The sequence below is a fragment of the Atractosteus spatula genome, chromosome 2 (assembly GCF_055471065.1).
Source record: "Atractosteus spatula isolate fAtrSpa1 chromosome 2, fAtrSpa1.hap1, whole genome shotgun sequence".
Classification (NCBI taxonomy): Eukaryota; Metazoa; Chordata; class Actinopteri; order Semionotiformes; family Lepisosteidae; genus Atractosteus; species Atractosteus spatula.
Genome location: NC_142707.1, coordinates 60219967 through 60243020, shown reverse-complemented (window position 1 = coordinate 60243020; position 23054 = coordinate 60219967). Strand labels below are relative to the sequence as shown.

At 36.2% G+C, this 23054-nt stretch overlaps 1 protein-coding gene across 2 annotated transcripts in view; it reads left to right on the top strand.

Moving 5' to 3' along the window:
• Nucleotides 1–23054, top strand: part of galnt14 (UDP-N-acetyl-alpha-D-galactosamine:polypeptide N-acetylgalactosaminyltransferase 14 (GalNAc-T14)) — a 108613-nt gene that overhangs the window by 46166 nt on the left and 39393 nt on the right. For both annotated transcript variants that reach the window (XM_088909474.1, XM_088909473.1), the window contains exon 3: nucleotides 22108–22206. In XM_088909474.1, coding sequence (XP_088765600.1) covers nucleotides 22108–22206 — 99 coding nt within the window. The remainder of the gene's footprint in view (nucleotides 1–22107; nucleotides 22207–23054) is intronic.

Below are 23054 nucleotides of genomic sequence, written 5' to 3'. Positions count from 1 at the left end.
ACATTTTTCAATCCATCCACATATTCTGAAAAAGTATTTTTTTTTCTGGAGTAGCACATGACTGCTCTTCCTTGTGACAGGAATTACCACATCAGTATGCCGCCCTCAATGCACTGGCCACACTACAGAAAGTTGCGTGATTGTGTTTGTTCTGAAATTAGTAAAGAAACATTTAATGGAACTTTTTACTGGTCATCAAATTATTAAGTATTCTGGATTCTACTGTAGTTTCTTAAAAAAACAACTTTAAGATGAATAATATAGATACACTGAATCTGAAGAGAATAAACACAACTGATCTGGGACACAGATGCTTGGTACTCAGCCCTCTTAAGATGCAGTGAAACCCAATGTTCATCAGGCTACGAAATGCAGCATTAAATCACATTGCAAAATCAGACATTCTCTTACAAACATCTGTTGCAGCATTTTCTTACCACATTTGTGTCAAAGTTATTTACAGCTTAGCAGAAGAGAAATACGAGAAGCTCAGAATCAGTTAAAAATGAAATGAGCACAATCTTCCTAAAGCTATTAAACTATAAGCTCAGACACTTGTGAGTTATGTGAGACGGTTTAATTAAAGCTATCTTTTTAAAATGAAAAATGTCTGCCACTTTTCATCTGTCATTATGATACACAGCTTACTCCACAGCTGAGCTTTGTAGGAATCGTGAAAGCAGGTATACTAGCTTTTTATATCATGCTGTACCACAAAACTCAAACTGTTAATTTAGAAATGGACATTCATGTCTGTATGACCTGCACACATTGAACTGTCAGCTGAATCTAAATCTTAAACAGGAAAGAAGTTGTGCTGTCTTCTTTTGGTTGTGTTATAATCAGGGATGCCAGCAGGGTTGAACCTGGTCAGTACCTGGATAGGAGACCTCCTGGGAAGCTATGGTTGCTGCTGGAAGTGGTGTTAGTGGGACCAGCAGGGGGCATTCACCCTATGGTCTGTGTGGGACCTAATGCCCCGGTATAGTGGCGGGGACACTATACTGTAGTGGGCGCCATCTTTCAGATGAGACGTTCAACCGAGGTCCTGACTCTCAATGGTCATTAAAGATCCCCGGGCATTTCTGGATAAGAGTGGGGAATTATCCCAGTGTCCAGGCCAAATTTCCCCCGTCAGCCTTTACCGTGGCCTCCAAATTGTCCCCATTTATGATTGGCTTGCCCTGCGATGGACTGGCGCCCCGTCCAGTGTGTACCCTGCCTTGTGCTCGTTCCTTGCCAGGTAGGCTCCGGCTTCCCGCAACACCGAATGGTAAACCTGTTTGGCAAATGACATGACATAATCAGGGATAAAACCAAACAAAGTAAGAAAAATTGAAGAACATTGTTTATTGTTGATTCATTGCTTAAATACCAGAGCCACAGAGCACTTTCCAAGTGATAACATGGTAACTGAATGTGATAATTGATTAAATGAGTTGGAAGATATCCAGTATACCGTACAATTCCCAAAAAATATTGCACTTATTTATACAGTAATACCTCTATGCAATAACAATATAGGAAATACAACCAAAAGCTATTACACTCTTTAAATGTAGATAATGTGAATGTGTCCTGATACATATGAAAAGAAAAGGGTACTTGGTTGAGCATGAATCATGCTTTTGTTCTAAATGATTCAATGTACAGGGGGTAGCATACCATACCTTATTGGGTAAGCCTTCAAGTCTGAGTTTGAGTATCTGTTGAAGACACTGCTGTTTTAACCCATGAGGAAAGGTACCCCAGTTGCTCCAGTCCACCCAGCTGTATACTGTAAGTGGAGACCAGTATTACTGGAGATATTCCCTGCAAAGTAACAGCATCCCATCTGTGGGAAGGAGTTACTTGCATAGCTATATACTGTAGGAGTAACATGTAAAATAAAAATTACTGCACACTTTTATATACTGTACACACAATGTCTTGCATGGGACAACAGATAGGACAACAAAGATTTCAACTTTTAAGATAAATGGAAACAAAAGATAGAAATCTGCACAGTCATCTGCAAAGGAGATTTAATTATGATCCATTTATGTTGTTACTTATGACCTCTATACATTACTATATCCAAAATGGACTACATGGACGTGATGAATTTCTTAGTTCAAAAATCAATATCTTGTGCTGTGTGTGAGCAATCAGTAAATCTCCTTAAAGACGGAAATCCATTGTACCCAATTGTAACGTCATTTTTACTCTATTGAACATTCAGTACAATAAAAAGAAAATTGATATAATTTTGTCTGCTGTTGATATAAATTATAGGACATGACATTTTCCAATAAGACATTAAACACAGGCGATTTGAAAGCCTTTCACCATAAAGTAGCTCTACAAGCACATCTACTTGTGCATCTAAATCCAGACCTGATGCAGGTTTTTGATATTTTATGGTCTGGCACAGCCATTCAAACACACAAAAGGAAACCATATCGCTCCATAACCCCTAGGACAGCTGGAGGCAGGAGGAGGTTTTGAATATAAGCTAAATACAATGAAAATAACATGCTAATCACACATTTGCCAAGATAAATACTGATGTCTAATTTTGGTGCAAGACAAATTAGTTTCCTTATTATTAGTAGTCACACGTCAAAAAAAGCAACAAACATCGGGTAGTGTATCTTATAATGAATAAAAACTGAATAATTAACAATTTGCCTTCTGGAATATGACTAATCAGAGTAAATTCCTTGTTGTGTGCTACAGGTACACATCTGTATTTGTCTTGACAGATGTTTAATGATTTAATAACTTAATTTTTTCAGATTTGAGCAATGGAAAAAGAAATACAATGCAGTAGATTCTTTAAAATATTTTGTATTTGCTGATATGGTTGTTGTTGCTGCTAAATTGGGGAGATTTTATGGGGTTTTTGTTTGCTGTCCACCCTCACCATTATGTTTAGCTGTTTCTTTGTTACAAGAGTAGTTGACAACGGAGCTCTTATTTTAAAATATTTTTATCTGTGATTTTACAGATAATTGGAAAACCTGACCGAAATTGAATTATACTGCACTTTGGTCCTTGTCAGTAAATTCTACCTGTAATACATTTTCATCACTCTGACTACCAGCAGCAGTGTGCAGAAGTGGGAATTAAAGTGAATCAGGGGCTCCCTTAAGGTATGGATGTGAAAACTAATAAAAACAGAGAATGTTAAGGAAAATAAAATTAAATACAGCCTGTTGTAATGTGAGATAGGAGGAAATTAATTTTTGCAATAACCAGATGAAATATTACAACAAACTTATACAAAGACCAAAGGCTCAGTCAATAGAACACATTTATTGATCTTGAGCTCATTTATTGAATATGAATTTATTGGGCATTTATTATTTATTGAATATGAATTTATTGGGATACATTGCATGACTGGCCTCTAGGATCCAACCTTTGAGGAGTCCCTCCCATTAATTCCCAATCCTGTCACAAAGCGTTTTTCAGTACCCTGTGCAGACAGCAGAATTCAGAGGGGAGTGAGACAAACACTGGGAATAAAGACTGGGATCAGGGCTGGAAGAACAGGGGGGAGTGTCCAAGGTGCACCAGTGCTTGGGGGGGGGCGGAGTCCAGGCAAACAAGTCCGAAGGGTGTCCATGAGAATATCCTGAGAATGCAAATGTCCAGAGCTGGGTGATCCATCCTGACAGACAAGGCAAGTTAAAAGCCGGAGCGGGATCTGGCGAAGGGTAGGGGGAATAAAAGGGGTAATGGGGCCAGGCGCTCCCAGCCCCGGACCCAGATGGTCAGGAGGCCATTGCGAAGCCTACGCCATCGAGCCCTTCCTGGACTCACTGGTAGGCGGGCTTCCAGCCGTCCATCTTCCAAAGCTGAGCCTAGATTAGTAGGAGCATCTGGCTTTTGTAGGACGAGAGCTAGAACCAGAGGCAGGAGCAGGAAATCAAAAATAAACTAGGAAGGGCTGGAGCGTCCTTAAGAGGAGGGGTTTACGATTGTGACAAATCCTGGTCCTTTGGGACCACACATCTGCTGGTTTTCGTTCCAGCTTGACACGTTGCTAAATTGCAAGTCATTTTACTACTCAAAAGTGCAAAATATTATTTTACTTTTGAAATGCAATGGCTAAAAGACAACCTCCATTATTTTTAAGAGGTTCCACTTGTGTCCTCTTGTTCATGTTTCACTGGGTTGGCTTTGGAGGATTTGGAGTATTTGGCTCCGGACCCCTCACAGTCTTCTCTGTTGAGTTTGATGGGAATATGAAAATGCACAGTTGATTGCTATAGGAGTTTTACAAATGGAGGTAGCTTTAAATGTCCTTCCTTGCTATTCATTGGGTGTTTTAGGTTATTAATTAAAAAATGAGAGAAGAAAGAGAAATGAAGGGTTTAATTTAGTGTTATGTATTGTATTGTAAAAAATGAGTTATCTTCCCAAACCATCACTGTGCTATATTAAAGGTAAACTCAGGTTATCGGGACACAGAAAAATCTACAACACATCTTGTTTTGACAGGGTTGTTAGGAGAAGAAAGAAAAGTCTGGAAATAATCAAACCTGAAAGTACTGGAGCGAGCTAATAGGGAAGAAAAGGAGAAATAGAGAAGAGGTCACAGATAAGAGGATTAGGTTCAGCAGAAAGAACAGTGAAGTGTCAAAGAAAGTGAAGCTGAAAATGGCAGCAGAATGAAAAAGAGCATCACCTCCATATTGTCATTCTTTTTAGATTGTTTTTGCAATAGAAAATTGATGTGCATTTGCCAATACATATGAAGTGGTCCGATGTCAATCACTAAAAGCTTTTACATGTACCTACACAACATCAGGAATGGATTTTTGGCGCAGAGAGTAATGGAATAAAATGCATTAAAAGATGTAAAAGATGCCCACCAGTTGAAGGTCATTGAAAGTCAATAGGACTCTGGAAATCTTACAGTTTTAGCTGGTAATAATTTTGGGGGGAAAAAACTACAAGATAAAATATTCCTGATGCCTCCATGTATCACCTCTTAGCTTACATTGAATATATATTTAGTTTATTTTACATACCTACAGTACTGTATGATGTGCCCCATTAGATTTGTGCCTCTGTGACTGGAAGAAAAAAATTGAATAGGTTGTGGTGTTTTGCTGGAATTTGATTTGTTTCCTCTAGATTTATCCTGGCTATAACCTTTGAGCTATCATTTCAGAAAGCCTTTGGGCTGGAATAATTACTTATCATGATAAATTACAATCTTAAATGGAAAAAACACAGAATTAAATCAAGCACTTTTCATAAGATAGGCATTGCAAAATAAATAACACAATACTGTGATACTGCCTGATCTTTAAAAATGATTTTAATAGTTTTCTCCAAAATATTTTTCATATTTTACTTCTTAATTTCAATTCAATTTTGACATTTGTGACAATAACTTTGTAATAAACAGGATAACAGGATAATAAAAGTGCTGAAGGATTTGAATGTACAATATATACTTTAAAGTACTTTAAAATGAGTACTTCAAAGCCTCATATCTTCAAGTGGTACTAAAATGCAGGGAATGCAGAATATTAATTAAAAATATGAAAGGAGTGCAACTAAAAAACTTTGTACAGTATATACAGTATGTCATTTATCAGCAATAACCCCACCCAATTTTTATGTGCTTCTATAAACAAGTTCTTTTTCAACTCTGAAGCCTTTTTTTTTTACTTTTGGTATAAAATGTATGGTGAACACAGAAATTACCTACTGTACAACTCAACCTGAAACTTTCTGATGATAATCATTAATTTCTGTTGTCTGGCAGGTTGGTGATTTCAGTTGGCTTGGTCTCATTGATGTGGTGCTCTTCTTTTGCCAATCCCAGATAATTAGGTTCAATACCTGTAATCTAAACCTGAGAACTCCAGGCTGTGGGACACTTTCTATATTTTTCACAGCAACATCCTGGGTGAGCCACATGGAAGCCCAAGAAACTCTGAAAAATTACAGAGGTGAGATTTTAAAATTTGGCGGCCATTAGAAGTAAATATGAATCAATCGATAAAAATCCAGTTGGGAGAAACAATGAAATAGAACGCTTTTGTTACTGGGTGAAGAATTTCTCCAAGGAATATTCTAGTTCCATTTTGTTGTCATCACAAATGACTGAATTCATTTGAGTGTTTTAACTTTCCCAGAACAGGCAGTGACAATATTAATGCACAGTAGTGAAGACTGTCTGTTAGCCCTGACAAAAAAATGCAAGCTATTCAGAAGTAAATTGCAAAGAACAGCTGCTCCCTGGGGATAAAACGACTTAAAAACAACAAGAAAATCTGTTACCATGCATGAGCAAGCTAATTCACAGCATTCAGATGGAGGTGTATGCAATGTGCCATAAATTCCTAGAAATCATTAGCCTTAGAATAATTTGATGCTTTCCTTTTACATATTCACAACTGCATCTTTTAAATACATGTCCTGAGTTAGCGTCATTAGAATTTCCCAGTGTCTGCTCTGCATTGTTCTGCTGCACATGCCGTTGGTTTTGATTTTTTTGTAACTTATCAAATATTATGCTCTCTGGGAGAAACTAGTAGTGAATAGCATTGTGAAGTTTCGTTATGGAATGACACAATTTTCTTTGACATTGCGAAATTGCCGTCTACACAGAAAATTGCGTATTGTACACAGGACAAAATCAGTGTCTGTGTATATTCACAATTCTCGGAGTGACTGAACACGCTCATATGAGCTTAAGTCCATGGTTCTTGCAGCCATAGCCTCGAGATGTTAAACACTGGGCAGTAAGCAGCTGTGTCATTTTAGGAATCATTTTAGCTTGAAATATATTGTTGATTTCAGCAGCTGTGTAAATAATATATGTTTAAATATGTCAAGACCTGTTTTTCTAAACAGGAGGTGAGTTATATTTAATCACAAACTAGGCACCTAATCTCCAGTATTTACACTTTGTAAAAGAATTTGTAAACCTGGGGATTTGATTTCCCATTAATATTGTCAATACTGATGCATCAAATGGCACTTTGAGAGAATGTCTTCAGTCCTGCAACAGTCTAATTACACTCTGTAGAAACTGACTGGCCAGAAAATGAGAGGTTATGGTGAATTCCACCGAATGTTTTTAACTGTATTGTACAAGGATGTCATAGACATTTTCTCTGTGACCTGTACAAATTGCTTCTTTTAAAAGGATGTTAAATGTTGGTTAAAAAGAGAGAAACACTTGCAAAAGCTATCCGTCACTTTCTGTTGACTCTAACATCTCCTTACTTTTATTTTTACCCCAAAGACTTCTTTGGCTTTGTATGAACAAATTTGTAATGTTAAATTCATGTCAGGAAATTAATATAAAATAAATTGAGTCTGTTTCTTTATGTTGAATTACTTTAAATAATGAAAATGTTTTTGGATACAAACAAATTCAGCTATTACATTACTTTAAATATTGTTTCTTTAAATATCCTCAAATTCTCTATTGTATCCATTATAAAATCTGATATCCTCTGCACTGGAGTGAGATTAATCTTCTGTTTAATTATATATGTAGAATTAAATATAGAATATACAGTAGCATTATTCAATGTTACATTCTGGGCGATCTCTTCTGGTTTCCTACATTATGTGAAAACACATGTGGAAAATGACTAAAGAGAGCAACCAGGTCAGAGGTGAGCAATGCTGAGTGAAGTATTCCAGATACAGCTTCTGTTGTGAAATCCCAGATGATTCTAAAACTAGACAAAGAGACCTGTATCCTCTTGCATTGTACATCACAGAAAATGCAATCTGAGTCTCTGGGGGTAACTGTATTGCAAGCATGTAAAGTGGGAAACACAATCTTAGAAGAATTGATGTAATTACTCCTGTTTTTAGGGAACAGTATCCACCATTCATAACATTCATAACCATGCAGTATTTGAAGTAATGATTCTTAAAGTCAAACAGACTGCCTTATCTTTAAAACATGCCTCATATTAAATAATAATAATTGTATTCCCACAAAGTTCAGCAGCATTATGATTATGTGGTCTGTGCAAGTTTGAAAATGTGTCCAGGTGTTTAAGAATGTAATTCCCAGCAGGAACCACAGATTAAGTGCATGAGCTGCATATAATAACAGGTGATTTATTTTGTCAGCAATTCAAGAGTGGGACAATTGCAACATACCTGAGGAGTTAATATGGAGCTGTGTGCTAGCTTTACAATATTATCATCCTGTTCATTAGCTAGTAATAAGGATTGTTGTTGCACCAAACAGGAACTGATGGGGGATTTTGATCAGAACACTTGAATTTGTTATACCACAAAACCAGTTACAATTCTGTGTGAGATCATTCTGCAGTGCAGAACAACACATATGCTGTACTTAATTATTACTTTGTATGTCACATACAGTATATCCAACAATTTATTGTTAGGTTTTAATTACAACATAGATATATGTATACCAAAATACTCCATATGAGGGAATGCAATATTCATTTTGTGTAAAAGTTGACATTTTGGTAATAGTTTACATGTTTGAAATCTTATGTACTTTCATATTGTAAATTTGCTGCATTTCACCAGATATTTTTTTTTTAATTTATGTTTTGAAAATTTACCTTCAGCGTTAAGTTAAGACTGGCCTCTGCAGCTTTATTTTAATGTGATCCTGACTTACTCAAATTGTGTACTTAGAGATAATGGAGAGTAATACATTCCTAACAGTTATGTTAATGTACCACATTGTCTACATTAATACATGTACTCTATATATTAATATATAACCGTACATATATGAAGTAATTCTATATAATAAGAGGCACCATACTCTGTTGCTTCCAATATTAATTCGATGCATAATGCCACTTTGTGTACAATACATTTATGAAAAGTTGTGACTACAGATAGAAATACAAGAGTGTTAAATCCTGAATTAAAATTAGTAGTTAATATGTGATCAAACCACTTGAAATAATTAAGGTACTTATTATCTTTATAATACACAGCACATATTTTTGCTCATGCATGGGAAGGGGTTTTATTTATATGTTAAAACAAATTGGATGTACATCAACATTTTTTTAACTTAAGTGCTTTTGTAATATATACATGTTAAGTGTGAACTGAACAACAATAAAACAATCAATACCTTGCAACATTCAGTCATCTTAATTTGACCAAATACATCCAGTAAAGTATATTTTTCTTAAACAGCATTAATCCAGTTTTAAATTAATAAAATTGGATTCCCAAAAGTTTCCCCTCACAAACGCCTTTTATGAATCAATAACATTAGTAGCCTCCACTCTCCACAGCGTATTCTGTCAACACACTGTTAACATAAGCAGAAGAAAACAGCAAAAAAAAGATAACAGAAATGTAAAACAATTGCTCCAATTTAATTTATGAAGAGTCTTTAATACTTCGGTAACCTTAGTGTAACTTTAGTGTGGGAGTTATCCTCTGTTCCTTTGAAGCCAACGTACACTGACGCAACTTCCCACTGAACATTATTGCTCTCTGCGTGATCCATTTTACACCAAATCCAGGAATGCTCATTTTTGTCCCCATAGACTTTATTCAGATCCCCGTTCACTCTCACAGGCAAAGGAAGGATCCAGTTTATATCAGTAGGCATGGAGAGAGTTCAATCACTTGTCCGATGGTTTGACATCATAACCTAAAATTCAACAATGTTGTATCCAGATATGCCGATAGTACACATGACTCTCACCGATGTTTCACAGCAGCTGTCTGAAATCACATTTTGTATTGTGGTGCTTGTTAGGTGGCTGTAGTTATCCTTTTACAATATAATCTGCAGATCCCATTGTAAATCCCAATCCCGAAACATAGCAGAGTTGCGATATAATGGGCATCATAAAAAGGACCCACATTGACCCACATTGAAAAAGCCTTCGGTATTTTAAGGCAATGTTATGCTTTTCTTTCATTTAGTTTGTGTACCAGTCCAGTGAGAGCCAGCAGCATCGTTATGGAATATGCAGTCATCCACAAGCTTGCTTTATGACTGGGACGAATCACCTGGTCCACGTCGAAAACATTCAGCTTCCTCCAGCTGTTTTAACACTATAATTACAAGACAGAGAGGATGCACTGGACTAAAGAATTACCAAAATGCTTTCTAAAATGACACCAATAAGTGTTTTTTAATATACTCGTGCATTTTACTACACAAAATAAAGCATTTTACTTACTAAGCCCATATTTCTCAAAATTGCTGTTCCCCTCTAAATACTGTAGGACCAAGTATAGAGTCCCATCAAAATAATTAGACCAATACATTCCACATACAGTACATTCCACATACTGCAGACTTCAGTAGCTGTAACAGTTATAACACTTTCTTCCATTCACTAATGGCATACTGTAGCTCAGTTGCATTGTCACTGGAATTATTTTTTTACAGTAGCTGAATGTTACAGTATGTGTCTTGGTGTTGTATTTTTTAAATGATTATGTACTGACAATATTATTACCATAATAAGCTGCCAGTGCAATGTGGACTCTTTCCTATGTGTTCTACAGTTGCTCTTAGAAACATTTACAGTTCTAACATTCTTAGTCTGTGTCAAGAAAGGGACTAACTTAGTCTTGTACTTTAGTATCCTCTGGAGGGCAACTGTTACATTAGGTTTGTTGGGATTCAGGCTTTTTTAGTACAGAACTGAGGGCTATTTCAATATTTAAGTTAATTGTGATTGGTATTTACCTACAGTAGCATACTACTGTAGGTAACACTACAAGTGTGGAGCAGTTTACTAATCAACGATCATCTCCAGTTAGTATGTACTGTAACATTCTGTGAATTACATTTGATCCAGTGAGGATGTGATGAAGACTATACAGGAGACCACAAAGGTCCAGGAAAAAAAAGAAATGATTGCTACTCATATGATACTCTAAATTCAGTGAAGATCTACTGTAATTTCCAGCTATTTTCTGATTGTTCCCAACATTAACACAATTGCGGCATCAGTGAGAGGGGCTGCAGATGTAATACTATTGATCCCACTATGCTTTGCTTTTCATCAATTTTTTAAACATCATTAATTTCTTAAGTTGATTAATTATTTAGACATTGACTAAAGCAACTACAGCAAAGGGGTATGCTCCTGCTTCAGAAAATGCGATACCAGGCAGTTCAGCTGTTTTTTATCTAGCTCCTGTGCTTAAAAGATTGAAATATGGCTAATGAGCTGCATTTACTGTAAGTTAGAATGTACTGTACAGTGCCCTCCAAAAGTACTGGGACATAATTGCTTATTTTTTCTTTACAGTAAACCAATTTGTACAATATTTGTGTTCAGCCTAGTGACTTCAGGTAACTGCACGTATTGGGAACACAGCCATTTGTTTTGAATGTAAATGTCAGTATTTGGTTGAATTGATGAATTCAGTGATCTGTATAAATTCACTGAACATTTTTTATAATTATTTGAAGTTCTTTACCAAGCCTTTACTGCAGCCACTTTGAGTTCTTGCCCGTTCTTGAGGCGTTTTGATTTCAATATAGTGTGTTTCTTCAGCACATAAAATACTGAAGTAGTTCAAGTAGGTAGCTGCATCAGCATTGCGTAGGCTGCAAAGGAACAAGTAAAAGTTTATTCCATGCTGAAAAGAGAAGAAAATACTGTACATACTCAATTGGACTTACATCCAGGGCTTGACTTGGCCAGTCAAAGATGTTACACTTGTTTTTCTACTATTGAACTCTTTGGTTGTATTGGCTGTATGTTTGTGACTTTGTCATGCTGCATGGAGAAGAGGCATCTGATAATTATGAAGCATTTTCTTCTACATAAGCAGATGACTGAGCCATGTCCATTTATTGGGTGTATCTCATAACTACGTTATGGTTCTGATTGGGTTTTCCCTTTCTTCACAATTGTCTTTTTAGTGTAACAGAACATTCTTTTGATTTTTTATTTTGTTTTTAAATTTTAACTCCAAACACTCATTTTTAAAGGAGACTTCATGTCCAGAGATGATCATACATGCCCAGTCAGTGACATTACCTCCTGCAATACCTTTCTTTCTCCACAGTATAATCTGTCCATTTCTTTGGTAAAGGTTTAACATGGTCTTATCTGTCCATAATATTTTGTTCCAAAACACTGGCTCATGAATGTACATTTTCAGCTGGCTCTCTGTTCTTGGTGCTGATGAAAGATTTACACCTGTGTTTTAAATTCGATCCCAGTGATCTGCAAGGTGTGGATTTTGACACCTTCACCCTTGTACTTTGGAGACTGTTGGCAAAATCAGAGACATTTTTTTAGGTTTTTCCTTAACAGCTCTGACATGTTTTCTGTCATGAACTGCAATTTTTTTTCTTGGCCTCCTTGGCCTTGGCGGATTAGTAATTGGTTTCTTTATTTTTAAGTTTATTACATTTTTGGCATAGCTGCATTATAGGTCTGACTGTGTTTCCCTTATCTTTAGAATAGTTTTTTTCTGTAACAAAGTTCTTCTGTTTTAGGGTCATCTGATAGTCATCTGATGTGTGTATGAACTTTTAAAATGAATAAAATTAGCTCACAAACATAAAAATTGAACAATCTGTTACAGCACTTAGTAGTTTTATCTCAATTGATTTTTGTCCATTGAATCTGAATAATTACCTAAACTGTAATGAGGATCATCTCATAAGAAAAGAGTAAAGAATGGTCTTCTTTAAAACTGAAATAACTACTGTATGTACTAATTATAATTATAAAATATTTTCAAATTCTCTCCCAGCATTGCAAAGCATTTCCCCTCCTTTTATAGGAAACTTTGAATGGCTGCTGAGGGGACATGTGCTGTAGGAGTTGCTGTCTTTCTGATGAGCTATTAAACCAGTCTTGACCACTCGGTCAATAAGGATCCCAGTGAATATATTTTTAATTGCAGGGGAGTTCTGTCTGCACCTTCAGTTTGCACAATGGGTTCCTCTCTAAATAAATAAATCACCCCTACTTCAATAGGTATAGCAATTGCTCACTTCATCACATGATTTGAGGTGAAGTGGTCAGAAAATGGCTGCTGCTCTTCAGGGGTGGATAAAAGGAGGGAAATCTATATGTGAGGAGCTTTTGGGATGAAAAGCAATCCCAGGAACACTAACAAATACCATTTACATGGATGCTTTTGTCTGACAAGAACAGTTTAATAAGAGATAAGATCACTATTGGCCATATACAATTTCTTGCATTATGAATTTGTCTTTTTGCATATCTCAGCTTGCTCTCCATGAGACACACAGACAGGCAGAGAAGCGTGGGGTCAGAGCGCAGGGTCAGCCATTATACAGCATCCCTGCAGCAGTTGGAGTTAAGGGCCTTGCTCGATGGAGTAGAATTCCTCTACCAGCCGTGGGATTTAAACTGGCAACTTTCTAGCCACAGGCGCAGATCAGGTTGTGTCAGAAACATCTGAAACAGGCAAACACTGACTTGTCACTTCAACAGGCAGGATGCCCTGTCGTTAAACTTATTGTAGCTGGATTGTATGCGGTGCCTTCTGGTTTTAAATTTCAACTTGGAGATTTTCCAGTTTTCTTCCTTTTTTAAGCACTTGTTTTTCTGGAAGAATTTAAAATGGTAAGTACCAGTATAACATTGTATAAAGTTTTGAGCTGTATTTCTCATGAGACTGTTGCAATTTCCAAAATATGCTTATAACAAAGATAAAAATATTTCTTTATCACAATTTAAAAAAAATATTTTAATCTAACCGGTAGGTTTAACAATAAATGTGTGCATTTGTGAAGCATCTGTGAAATAATGGCTCAGGAAGTTGATGATCATAAAATACATTTATACAGTATAATTGTGACATATAAAGTTTCTTCTCTCTTGTTAAAAGAGAACTATTTTTTTCTATTTACTACTTATTCAGTTATTTTACAGGTAAAGCTTTACTAAAATGCAACTAAAGAACAGTCTTAAACCACTACGCAATACAATATACCAAAATGCATGATCCACTACAATCATTTGTGCGAATGAGAGGCAGATATTTATTTATGAAAAGAATGGTTCATAACAACACATACTGTACTTTCAGCTGAAAGCTAAAAACAGAACTGCAGGTAGAGTTGAAAATGATTGAATATACCGTTAAGGACTTGAGATTTGTCAAGATCTTTGTGCAATTACAGCTCAATTGCAGTGGTCCTGTTAAGTTCATGTTGAATTTAATTTTGCTATTTTTATGCTTGTTGTTGAAATTTGTTGTGTAGTGTTTATAAGGTAATTACGATGGTGTTTTTAGCATCATTCACATACTGTAAAGTATTACCATTGTAATGTATTTGGAATGGAAAACATATCCTCTATTATAATATTATTTAAGTGTATTTCAATAAACAAAATAAAATGTCCATACAGTATGTGTCCATGCTACATTATTAATGACAACAGAAAGTAGCAAACAAAATATTTTTCAGATTTTTTTCAAATTATTCAAGTGCTAATAGCTTGTCCTTACATACTAGAGCTGAAAGGAGATAAAAAGCTATCAAGCAAAAGTTCCAATTTAATGAATTCAATTACCCTGAGTAATTAAAGAGACAAGGTTGAGAAACTCTGAAACAGCAAGATAAAGAGCAACCTTAACAAATCTCTCCCAAGATACTGTATTTTTCGAACAGCATAAGTTCAGATATAATGGCTTGTAATACCATTTGAAAATGAGTGATGCTGTCAATGAACATTCACTTTTATCATATTTTACTTTTATTATTAAGTTTTTAATGGATATTTAAACATGGTAATTCCATGTTTTGCCCATTACCATAGTATCACCATAAGTCGAATCACTTTTATGAGCTAATGTCTCTTGTAAATGCAGAGTCTTTAGTGCTTTTTAATGTTAGAATTGCCAGTTGAGTTTTTTCAGTTTAGGCATTTTGAAATTGCCCATGGTTGTGTCTCGGCTGAGACCACCATCACAGGGGAGAATGAGGTGGACTCCTACTGTACCTCCCATCCACTTTCCAGCCCATCGTCATGTTTATATCACTCCAGTCCAAGTATTCATCCCTGACTGTACAGTCTGTACTCACTGTTTCCTATTAACAAATTCTTAATCCTAACACAGCATTTTCTTAAATGCCTAATTTGAGAAATAATTCTTTATGTAAAACTTTATCAAAAGCTTTCTGCAAAAATAAATACACCATGTCATATATTCTGTGTATCCATTACTGCTGTTCCTTGGTCATAGACCTCTAACAAGCTGGTTAGGCATGACACACCTTGTCTTAAGCCATCTTGACTAGTTCCTAGTATATTATTTCCATATTTGATTCCACAGCCTTACATGCACAGTAATAGAAGGCAGTCTTATTGGTCTGTAATTACTAGAGTCATTGGTCTTTAATGTTTTTTTGGAATTGCGATACACTGGCAACATTCTAGGCTACTACACCTGTCTTGAGTGACAGTTGAAAGAGGTGCATCAAATACTGAATATCCTGAATACCCTCTGTTGTTTCCTCGAGTAAAATTGGTAGGATATCATCAGGCCCTGGGGACCTTGAGCGCTAGTAACTGGAACACTCCCGCCTCTTCAAAAATATTTTATTGTTTATTTTAGCCTCCATTGAAATATTACTTTCCATCCCCTTTTCATCCCTTTTTAATATCCCTTTCAACCTATGAACTTTTTATAAAATGCTCTTTTCTCTTGTTTATTTCCCAATAGAAATGTTGAGATATTTGGGATATTGTTTTTTAGCTTTTGTTTTGCTCAGTTTTGGGATAAATCTGTTGTGTGCTTCCAGCAGTATCTCTTTAAACTGTTGCCATTAATTCCTTATCATATCATACTAAATCCATACTCAAGCCTATGGGGTCATCAGGCAGACATGTATTCTGTTTTCTTTGACACTGAGCAGTTTAGAGCGTGTGACTCTCTCTTGGATGGGAGGCCAGTCCATCATATTACCCTCAGCAGTGCTGCTACCCATTAGTACAACTGGGTGGTGTCAAGCAACTGGCGCAAGTTACAACACCAAGATACACAGCAGTTCAATGTGATATTCTGAGATAAAACCACCTTGTCAAATTACTTCTTATGGATGTAAATATCTTTTGGTGACTGATAGTTATTCCACTTTACATGTGAAGCAGAGACTGTTTCAATTTAGGAATGAGTCACTAATGTTTTTGAGCAGAATATAAAGAGGTTGTGATATTCTATAATTAATAGTGTTCTAATTTATAGTTCTGTTGGATAACAAGACACATGTCCATTTCTTCATCTCCAGATAAAGTGATTGTGATGTATGTGTTTTGCTTGGTCCCTGGACAAGGGTCACGTTTCACTTGATGAAAGGTGTGGCTCAATCATTTAATTTCTTCAAGTGGAGCTGCTCTCAGATATAGACATGCCCCCAAGGAAGACATTCTTCACCAGTTGCCACTGATAATAAATCAGCTTTTCAACTCCCCATAGAGCTGCTGTGAATTTTAATGAATGTCTAAAATGCCATTAAAGTGGAAGATGCATAATAAGATTTATTTTTTATTTTCCCTGTGGAATTTGATTTTGTACTTTTTAATACTGTATAAGCTTAAGCTAGCTGCTATTGATAAGGATCTATTATATGCTGCATTTTAGTGCTGTCATTGAATTGTGAATAATATCTAAGCTTTTCCTTACAATTGCCAAATCTGTTTGGTATGAAGAATTTTACATATGCATCATCTTCAAAAATTTCAAATTAACTTATCAGTACTACATTGAACAGCTTTTTTTGTGGTCCTCTGCAATGACAAGGTATTCACCTGTTGGCCTTTCCGTGTTTAGCTAGATGTGTCTTCATCTGCTGGAGTTTCTCATGATGCCTAAATTTGCTGAAATGAATTTATGAAAAGAAAAGGTACTGTAAGTTCAATTAAAATTTTATCCTCGAAAAACATATGGAGGTCTTTGTAACCTTCTGTGTTTCTCATTCATTTTTACTACTTATAGTCCTGAAGTGTCCCCAGCAGGGTAAAAATAAAGTGCTTGAAACCTAACTCTGCAAAAACCTTGCAAAAGCTGTAAAACATTAATTTTTGCTAAAGGGAAAACACAGCTTTACAGATCTGCATTTGAGGCACACTAGTCTCAGTCGAAAGGAGGCTGAGGGTCCTTCATTGTCATCCACTCAACAGTCCTTGCCATCTCAATAGTGTGATGGTGTAAAAACCCTTCAAGACTACTTCCAAATTGTCCAGGTACTTCTAGCCTACATGCTAAGCTCTCACGTTTGATGCATCTCATCTCAAGTTTAATGTAGTCTTTCCTGCAGTGATCACTAAAATTAAATCCACCATATGTTCCCTGAATCCCATACCTACTGCTTTGCTGTGTTTTAAAATTGCAGTTCTCTGTACAATTGTCACACATACGATCAGTGAATCATTAAGGACTTTTTTTTCTTTCAGCCCTTAGATGTGCAGTTAATAATACCTTTACTACAAAAGCAGAACTCAGACTCCAGCCTGCAATTGGATAATACCTAGCTTCGCGCCTGATGCTGTTACAGTACATTACAATGCAAATCACTGCATGCAAATAAACATTTTTAATATTTCATTCTGGGTTAAATGCAGAGGACAGGTGTGCATCTATCCCATCATGCACTCCTGGGGCTGACATCACCAGCCCCATTTCCTGTCCACTCAGTGTGCCATCGCTGCCTGATGAGGGCGCTACATTATTATGGTTTGTTACTGGCTATTTAACAAAAATGACAGTGCTAGTTATGATTGGAAGAAAATGGAGCATAGAGCTCTATTTTTTAATTAGTACAGAAATCAATCCAACACAACCTTGCATCCTTAATATTTTTCTTATTTATCTTGGTGGTCAGTCTGTCACTCCCTTTTCCCTTTGGTAGTGGGCGTCTACTACAGAGACCAGGTGCATGGCATCTCTGGCTTTCCCCCAACTACCTCCCACACCTGCTGAAGGAGGCTCATGTGTTTACAGAGAGGATCACAGCTGTCAGACAGCTGTGACTGCTGACAGTTGCATCCTCTGAGATGGTTATTAGCTGATGGCCTGTCACATGGTTTTAACTAACTGATAGAATACAAGTGGTTAAAACTGGGAACTGTGTCTCCATGACAAAGTTGGTTATTTTTGGTATGCCACAAGATTTAATATCTTGGGCATGGTCTTTTTTGTGTCTATGTTTTATCATTGGACCAGAGCCTTTGTATTTATGGCATCAGTTTTAATTTCTATGTTGATGACACACACATTTACAGTCACACAAAACCTTCAGTCTATAAAACAGTATTTGTCAACTGTACAGATTTAGTCCTATCGTTTAGGAGGAATTTACTGGTCTACAGAGATCTGCTTGGAGTACTAACACACAGAATGATGGATGGATGGATTAATACCCTCATCGTTTCCATTTTTAAATTGTATAATGTTAGCATGCCCAGAGGGGTTGGGCAACCAGTTAACCTTGGACTCCTAGAGGTTTTTTCTCTCCTTACTAAGGAGTTTTTGGTTCCTCTCCTCCATTGTCTTATGGTCTTCTGTTCTGTATTGACAAAATGTATCATAAAGCGCCTTGGGGCAACCTTGTTGTGAAAGGCGCTAAATAAAAATAAATTGAATTGAACTGACTTTACTGTACGAATTTTGGTGTCATCTTTGATCCAAGGTTTGCATTCGGAGCATTCATGTTCACAGTGATGGAAAGGTGTCTTTTTTCAGCTTTGTAACATTGTATGTACTGTAACTGTTAGAATCTCTCCCTGTTGCAGAAATACAAATGTACAAAACTACAATGCACAAGCATGCGTTACTGGTATTATTGTCTTTGCAGTGGTTCTGTGTGGAGTTATTTGTTTCACTTTTACGTTTGTGGTTGCTTGAGTTGATTTGATCAGTTTCTTCATTTAAAAATCCAGTCACCTTAGCTGCAATTTCGTTTCTAAAATAACCTAAGCACTATTGTCAAGTGACTTTTACTCTGTTAAAAAAAACCTCAATTTTCTAATCTGCTTAATCCAGTACAAGGGCATAGGGGAAACCAGACACTAACCCAACAAGCAACAGGTAGAAGGTGGGTTACATCCTGGACAGGACCCCAGTCCATTATAGGGCATACATGTACTGTACATCAACAGCTCACGCTGACAATCACACCAGGGCCAATTTTACAGAAGCCAATTAACTTCCCAGCATGTCTTTGGACTGTGGGAAGTAACCCATGGGAAAACATACTTCATGCCTATAGCACCCCAGGAATTGAATCTAGGGCCCCAGCACTATGAGGCAGCAATGCTAACCTCTGTGCCACTGTGGCACCCTGTAGACAACATGTGATTCTTTTTTTCCAAAACGAATAACCTTTGTCAGGGGATGTCTGTCAATCTGATGGAGGCTGAAACTTAAGTGAACAATCGGTGTGGGGTGAAACAGCTTGTGAATGACATGCATGACTCATATCAGCTAGAAATGAAGGGTTTCTCCATGTACAAGTACTGTATAGTCCTGTTCTTTTCATAAAAGTCTAAACATTTTTCACTACGTACTTAGTATTCATCTATTTTTCTTAATAAAAAATAATACTAAATCACTTTACATCACTGCAGAGCTTCACAAACATCTTTTAGGATTTTAATTTTGTCGCTGTGGTAAACGTAGCAAGGTGGAAAATATTTTATGGGTATGGTCAAAAATCTCAGACTGAGTGTTGACCTCTAATTCATTATTAAATATTTTTTTATATTAGCAAAACTGAACTTAATGATAGAAAAAAGTAGCCCTTGATTTGTTATTAATGCATATAACGCATCATAAGTAATCTACAGTATAAGACAATTAGTCTTTGAAGTGAGCCCCTTTTTAGGTGTGCTTTGCAAGAAAACACCAACTCTGAACTCTTTTCTGTGAGCAAGATTTCTAGACTTCTAGAAAACCACATTGTTCTCACTTTATTACCAATAAGGTATTAAGGTGACACAGCAATCACAGCAATGAATTATGCACAATGCACACAGCACCCAGGAGAGTATTTTACTCTAATTTTAATGCATGTTAAAAGATTTGTTCTCATGCTTTGTGCCCAACAGGTAGAAGCCATCAGTAACTGAGCCAACAAAGGTTTTTGCCATCAGGATCTTGTTTTCACTTTCTTTGTTAGCCTCATTGAACCCTGTGTTCTTACTTGGAAAGGCACAGCAATGAGGCCTGTCCATATTTCATATTATAGGACAGATCGTCTGGTGCCATGCCTAGGAGGCTTATGGCAATAGACACTGTCAAATAAACGGTTTTGTTTTCCTTTAGAAATGACAACAACAGATCCCCTCCAGAAAAAAAAGTGTTCACTTTCTTACAGCACTAGCGTTAAATCTAACACAGTCTTCTCAAATGTGACCAGCTACAGGAGCTGCATAGGTTCCAAGTATAGATATTTAAATATTTGTAAAAAATATCTAGTTTTATTTGCCTGTTATTTGAGTGCATTAGCATTTACTCAGCCATTAGTGGTATCAAACTAGTTTTGCCACCATGGTCAGCTACAATATAAATGAGATTGTTGTTCTTGTGTACCAATACGTCTGAGTCCTGCAGAGTCATTTTCCCTTCTGCCACAGCTGCAGCATTTCCTTGAAGTGGTGAAGTGAAAAGGATGAAAGTTGTGCAGGTACAATAGGTGCTAGGACTGGTAAGTCAGTTGGAGGCTACCTAATATCTGGCTATTGAGCATATTGTCAATGAAAGAACACATGGAAAATGCCAAGAGAAACATTTTTTGCTGCAAATAAAAAAAGGTGGAGGGGAGAAATTCATAAGAGAATGTAAATGATGGGCATTAATAATTTTGTAATTCATGGAGAAAAAATATATTATTCTGGCATCACTTTGGGAAAAGCATATGACTTACAGTACAGAAGCTACATTGTACAGTATGTTAATCTTTTTCATCTTTTGTAAAGTCAATGTTTCCATCTGCCAAAGACATCAAACCCCGTGAAAGGTGAAGACTCTTTTCATATCTTGCATTAGTCATTCTTTATGTCCCTGGACACTGTAAATAAAAAAAGGTTTCTGAATTCTATTTGTATTCACTCAAAACCAAAATTAAATAGGATAATCAGAGACCTACAACTCTTTGAAGGAAAAATATAAAATACATTTTTTTTTCAGAAAACAAAATGGTATTCACTGATGTAACTGTGTCTAAATGTTAATATCTAACAATCTTTATCATTGGAAAAGATGAAAAAGTTTATTTTGAGTTTTGAAAAAAACGGGCTAAATCTTGTATTTAAACATTTAGACATGCTCTTACATGCATTTTGGGTGCAGTCATTTTCAGTTAATAAAATGTTTCACAGCCACATGCTGTATATCCTGAAGCACTGCGTGTTAACCCATCCAGGATACGGATGAACTGTTCTTTCAGACATGACTTTGCTGTGCTAACATACTTTTTATCAAAATTAATGAATTCCTTTCCTGAGGGGAATTCAGTACCAAAATATTGTGAGTTTATTATAGCTTGGAGGTGCAATTACTTTAACAAATATTTTGCTACAAAATATGCAAAAATACTATGGGCACACACTCACACACAATTCTTTTTTGTTTTTTGTTGTGTTGGTATACTCTAATCTCTATCAAGACGTTTGACCCAGATTAGTGATGGAAGTACAAACAACCATAAAGGTACAATGTGCTGCACGTTTTTCACTGAGTTCTCTGCATACAGTACGTGTCAATTACACAGAACTGTTACACGTTTTAACTTCTTCCAGCATTTAGAATTTCACTTGTGTCTTTTTGCTCTGTTGAGATAGCAGACATTTCACTTTGTTTTAGTTACCCTAGCAACCGTTCTCTAAATATACATCTATGTTTGCTTTTTCACACAAACTAGACACCATCCTCACAAAGTAATGCCTTTTGAAAAAAATGTATGCTTGGAAACAGCATATTTTCTAGATAAATACATGAAAACAACGTACTGAATAGAATTACAGTTGAAAGCATAGCAGCATCGGTGTACTGTTATAAGCAATTACTGTTCATGAACACAAATACTGCAAACCACATTTTGTGTTCTGTGAGGATTTGTTGAAATGAGAGCTTATAATTATAGTACATTTTGTTTGTTTTGTTTTACAGATGCTCCACCTTACACTATTCTTCTGAACTTCCCTCCACATCCATCATCATCACCTTTCACAATGAGGCCAGGCCTACCTTGCTACGTACTCTCAGGAGGTAAGGCATATTTGATAATATGTACTGTGCACTATAACATTAATTCTGTTAACATAATATATTATAAATTACATTATATTCTTTTTTGTCCTTTCCTTGTACCTCCATGGAGTTAACAGACATCAGATTATCTGTGTTTCTTAAATATCTCATAGAAAAGAGCTTAAGTGTTTTTGCTTTATAGTCTGAATTCTCTTTGAAGAACCCTTCAAAGATTCTGTATGTTTTTATTGGCATCTTCGCTTTAACTGGTCTCTCGATGAAAGAAATTATTCTATCCAGCCCAATATATCTTGCTTGGTTTGCTATTGAGTAATTGATCTGAGCATCTTGAACTGACATAGTAATTGCCTGATTTAGCCTTTTCAGTTAGGTATAGATAATTCAGGTAAGTTATCAGTTAAATAATCAACAACCCAGAATGAAAACCCAGAGACCACTGGGGTCCTTTAGAACAAGCCTTCATGAAAATGCTCTGTGTCAGTGCCACAAGATGATGCAACACATACAGTAACTGGTACAGTATTTGGGGAGTTTTATAACAAGATATACCTTTTCAATCTTGTAGCAATAATTCTGTGGTATTTTTGAAGTAAAGGAAATACGTCAGGTATTTTCTGAGGTAAACGATCCCGGTATACCCCTGTATACTATATTCCCTGTTGTGACATTCCTGAAATAGTTATCCTTTTTAATACAATCCTTTCATATACTTCATTTAACAGCAGGGACCCACTGTATCCTTAATTTCGGGAAATCCTCAAAACTGTAAAAATCAAACGCCTGTGTGTGAAAGTGCTGTCTGTAATCTTATTATCTCTTTCTATCTTATGCTCCCCACCCCCACT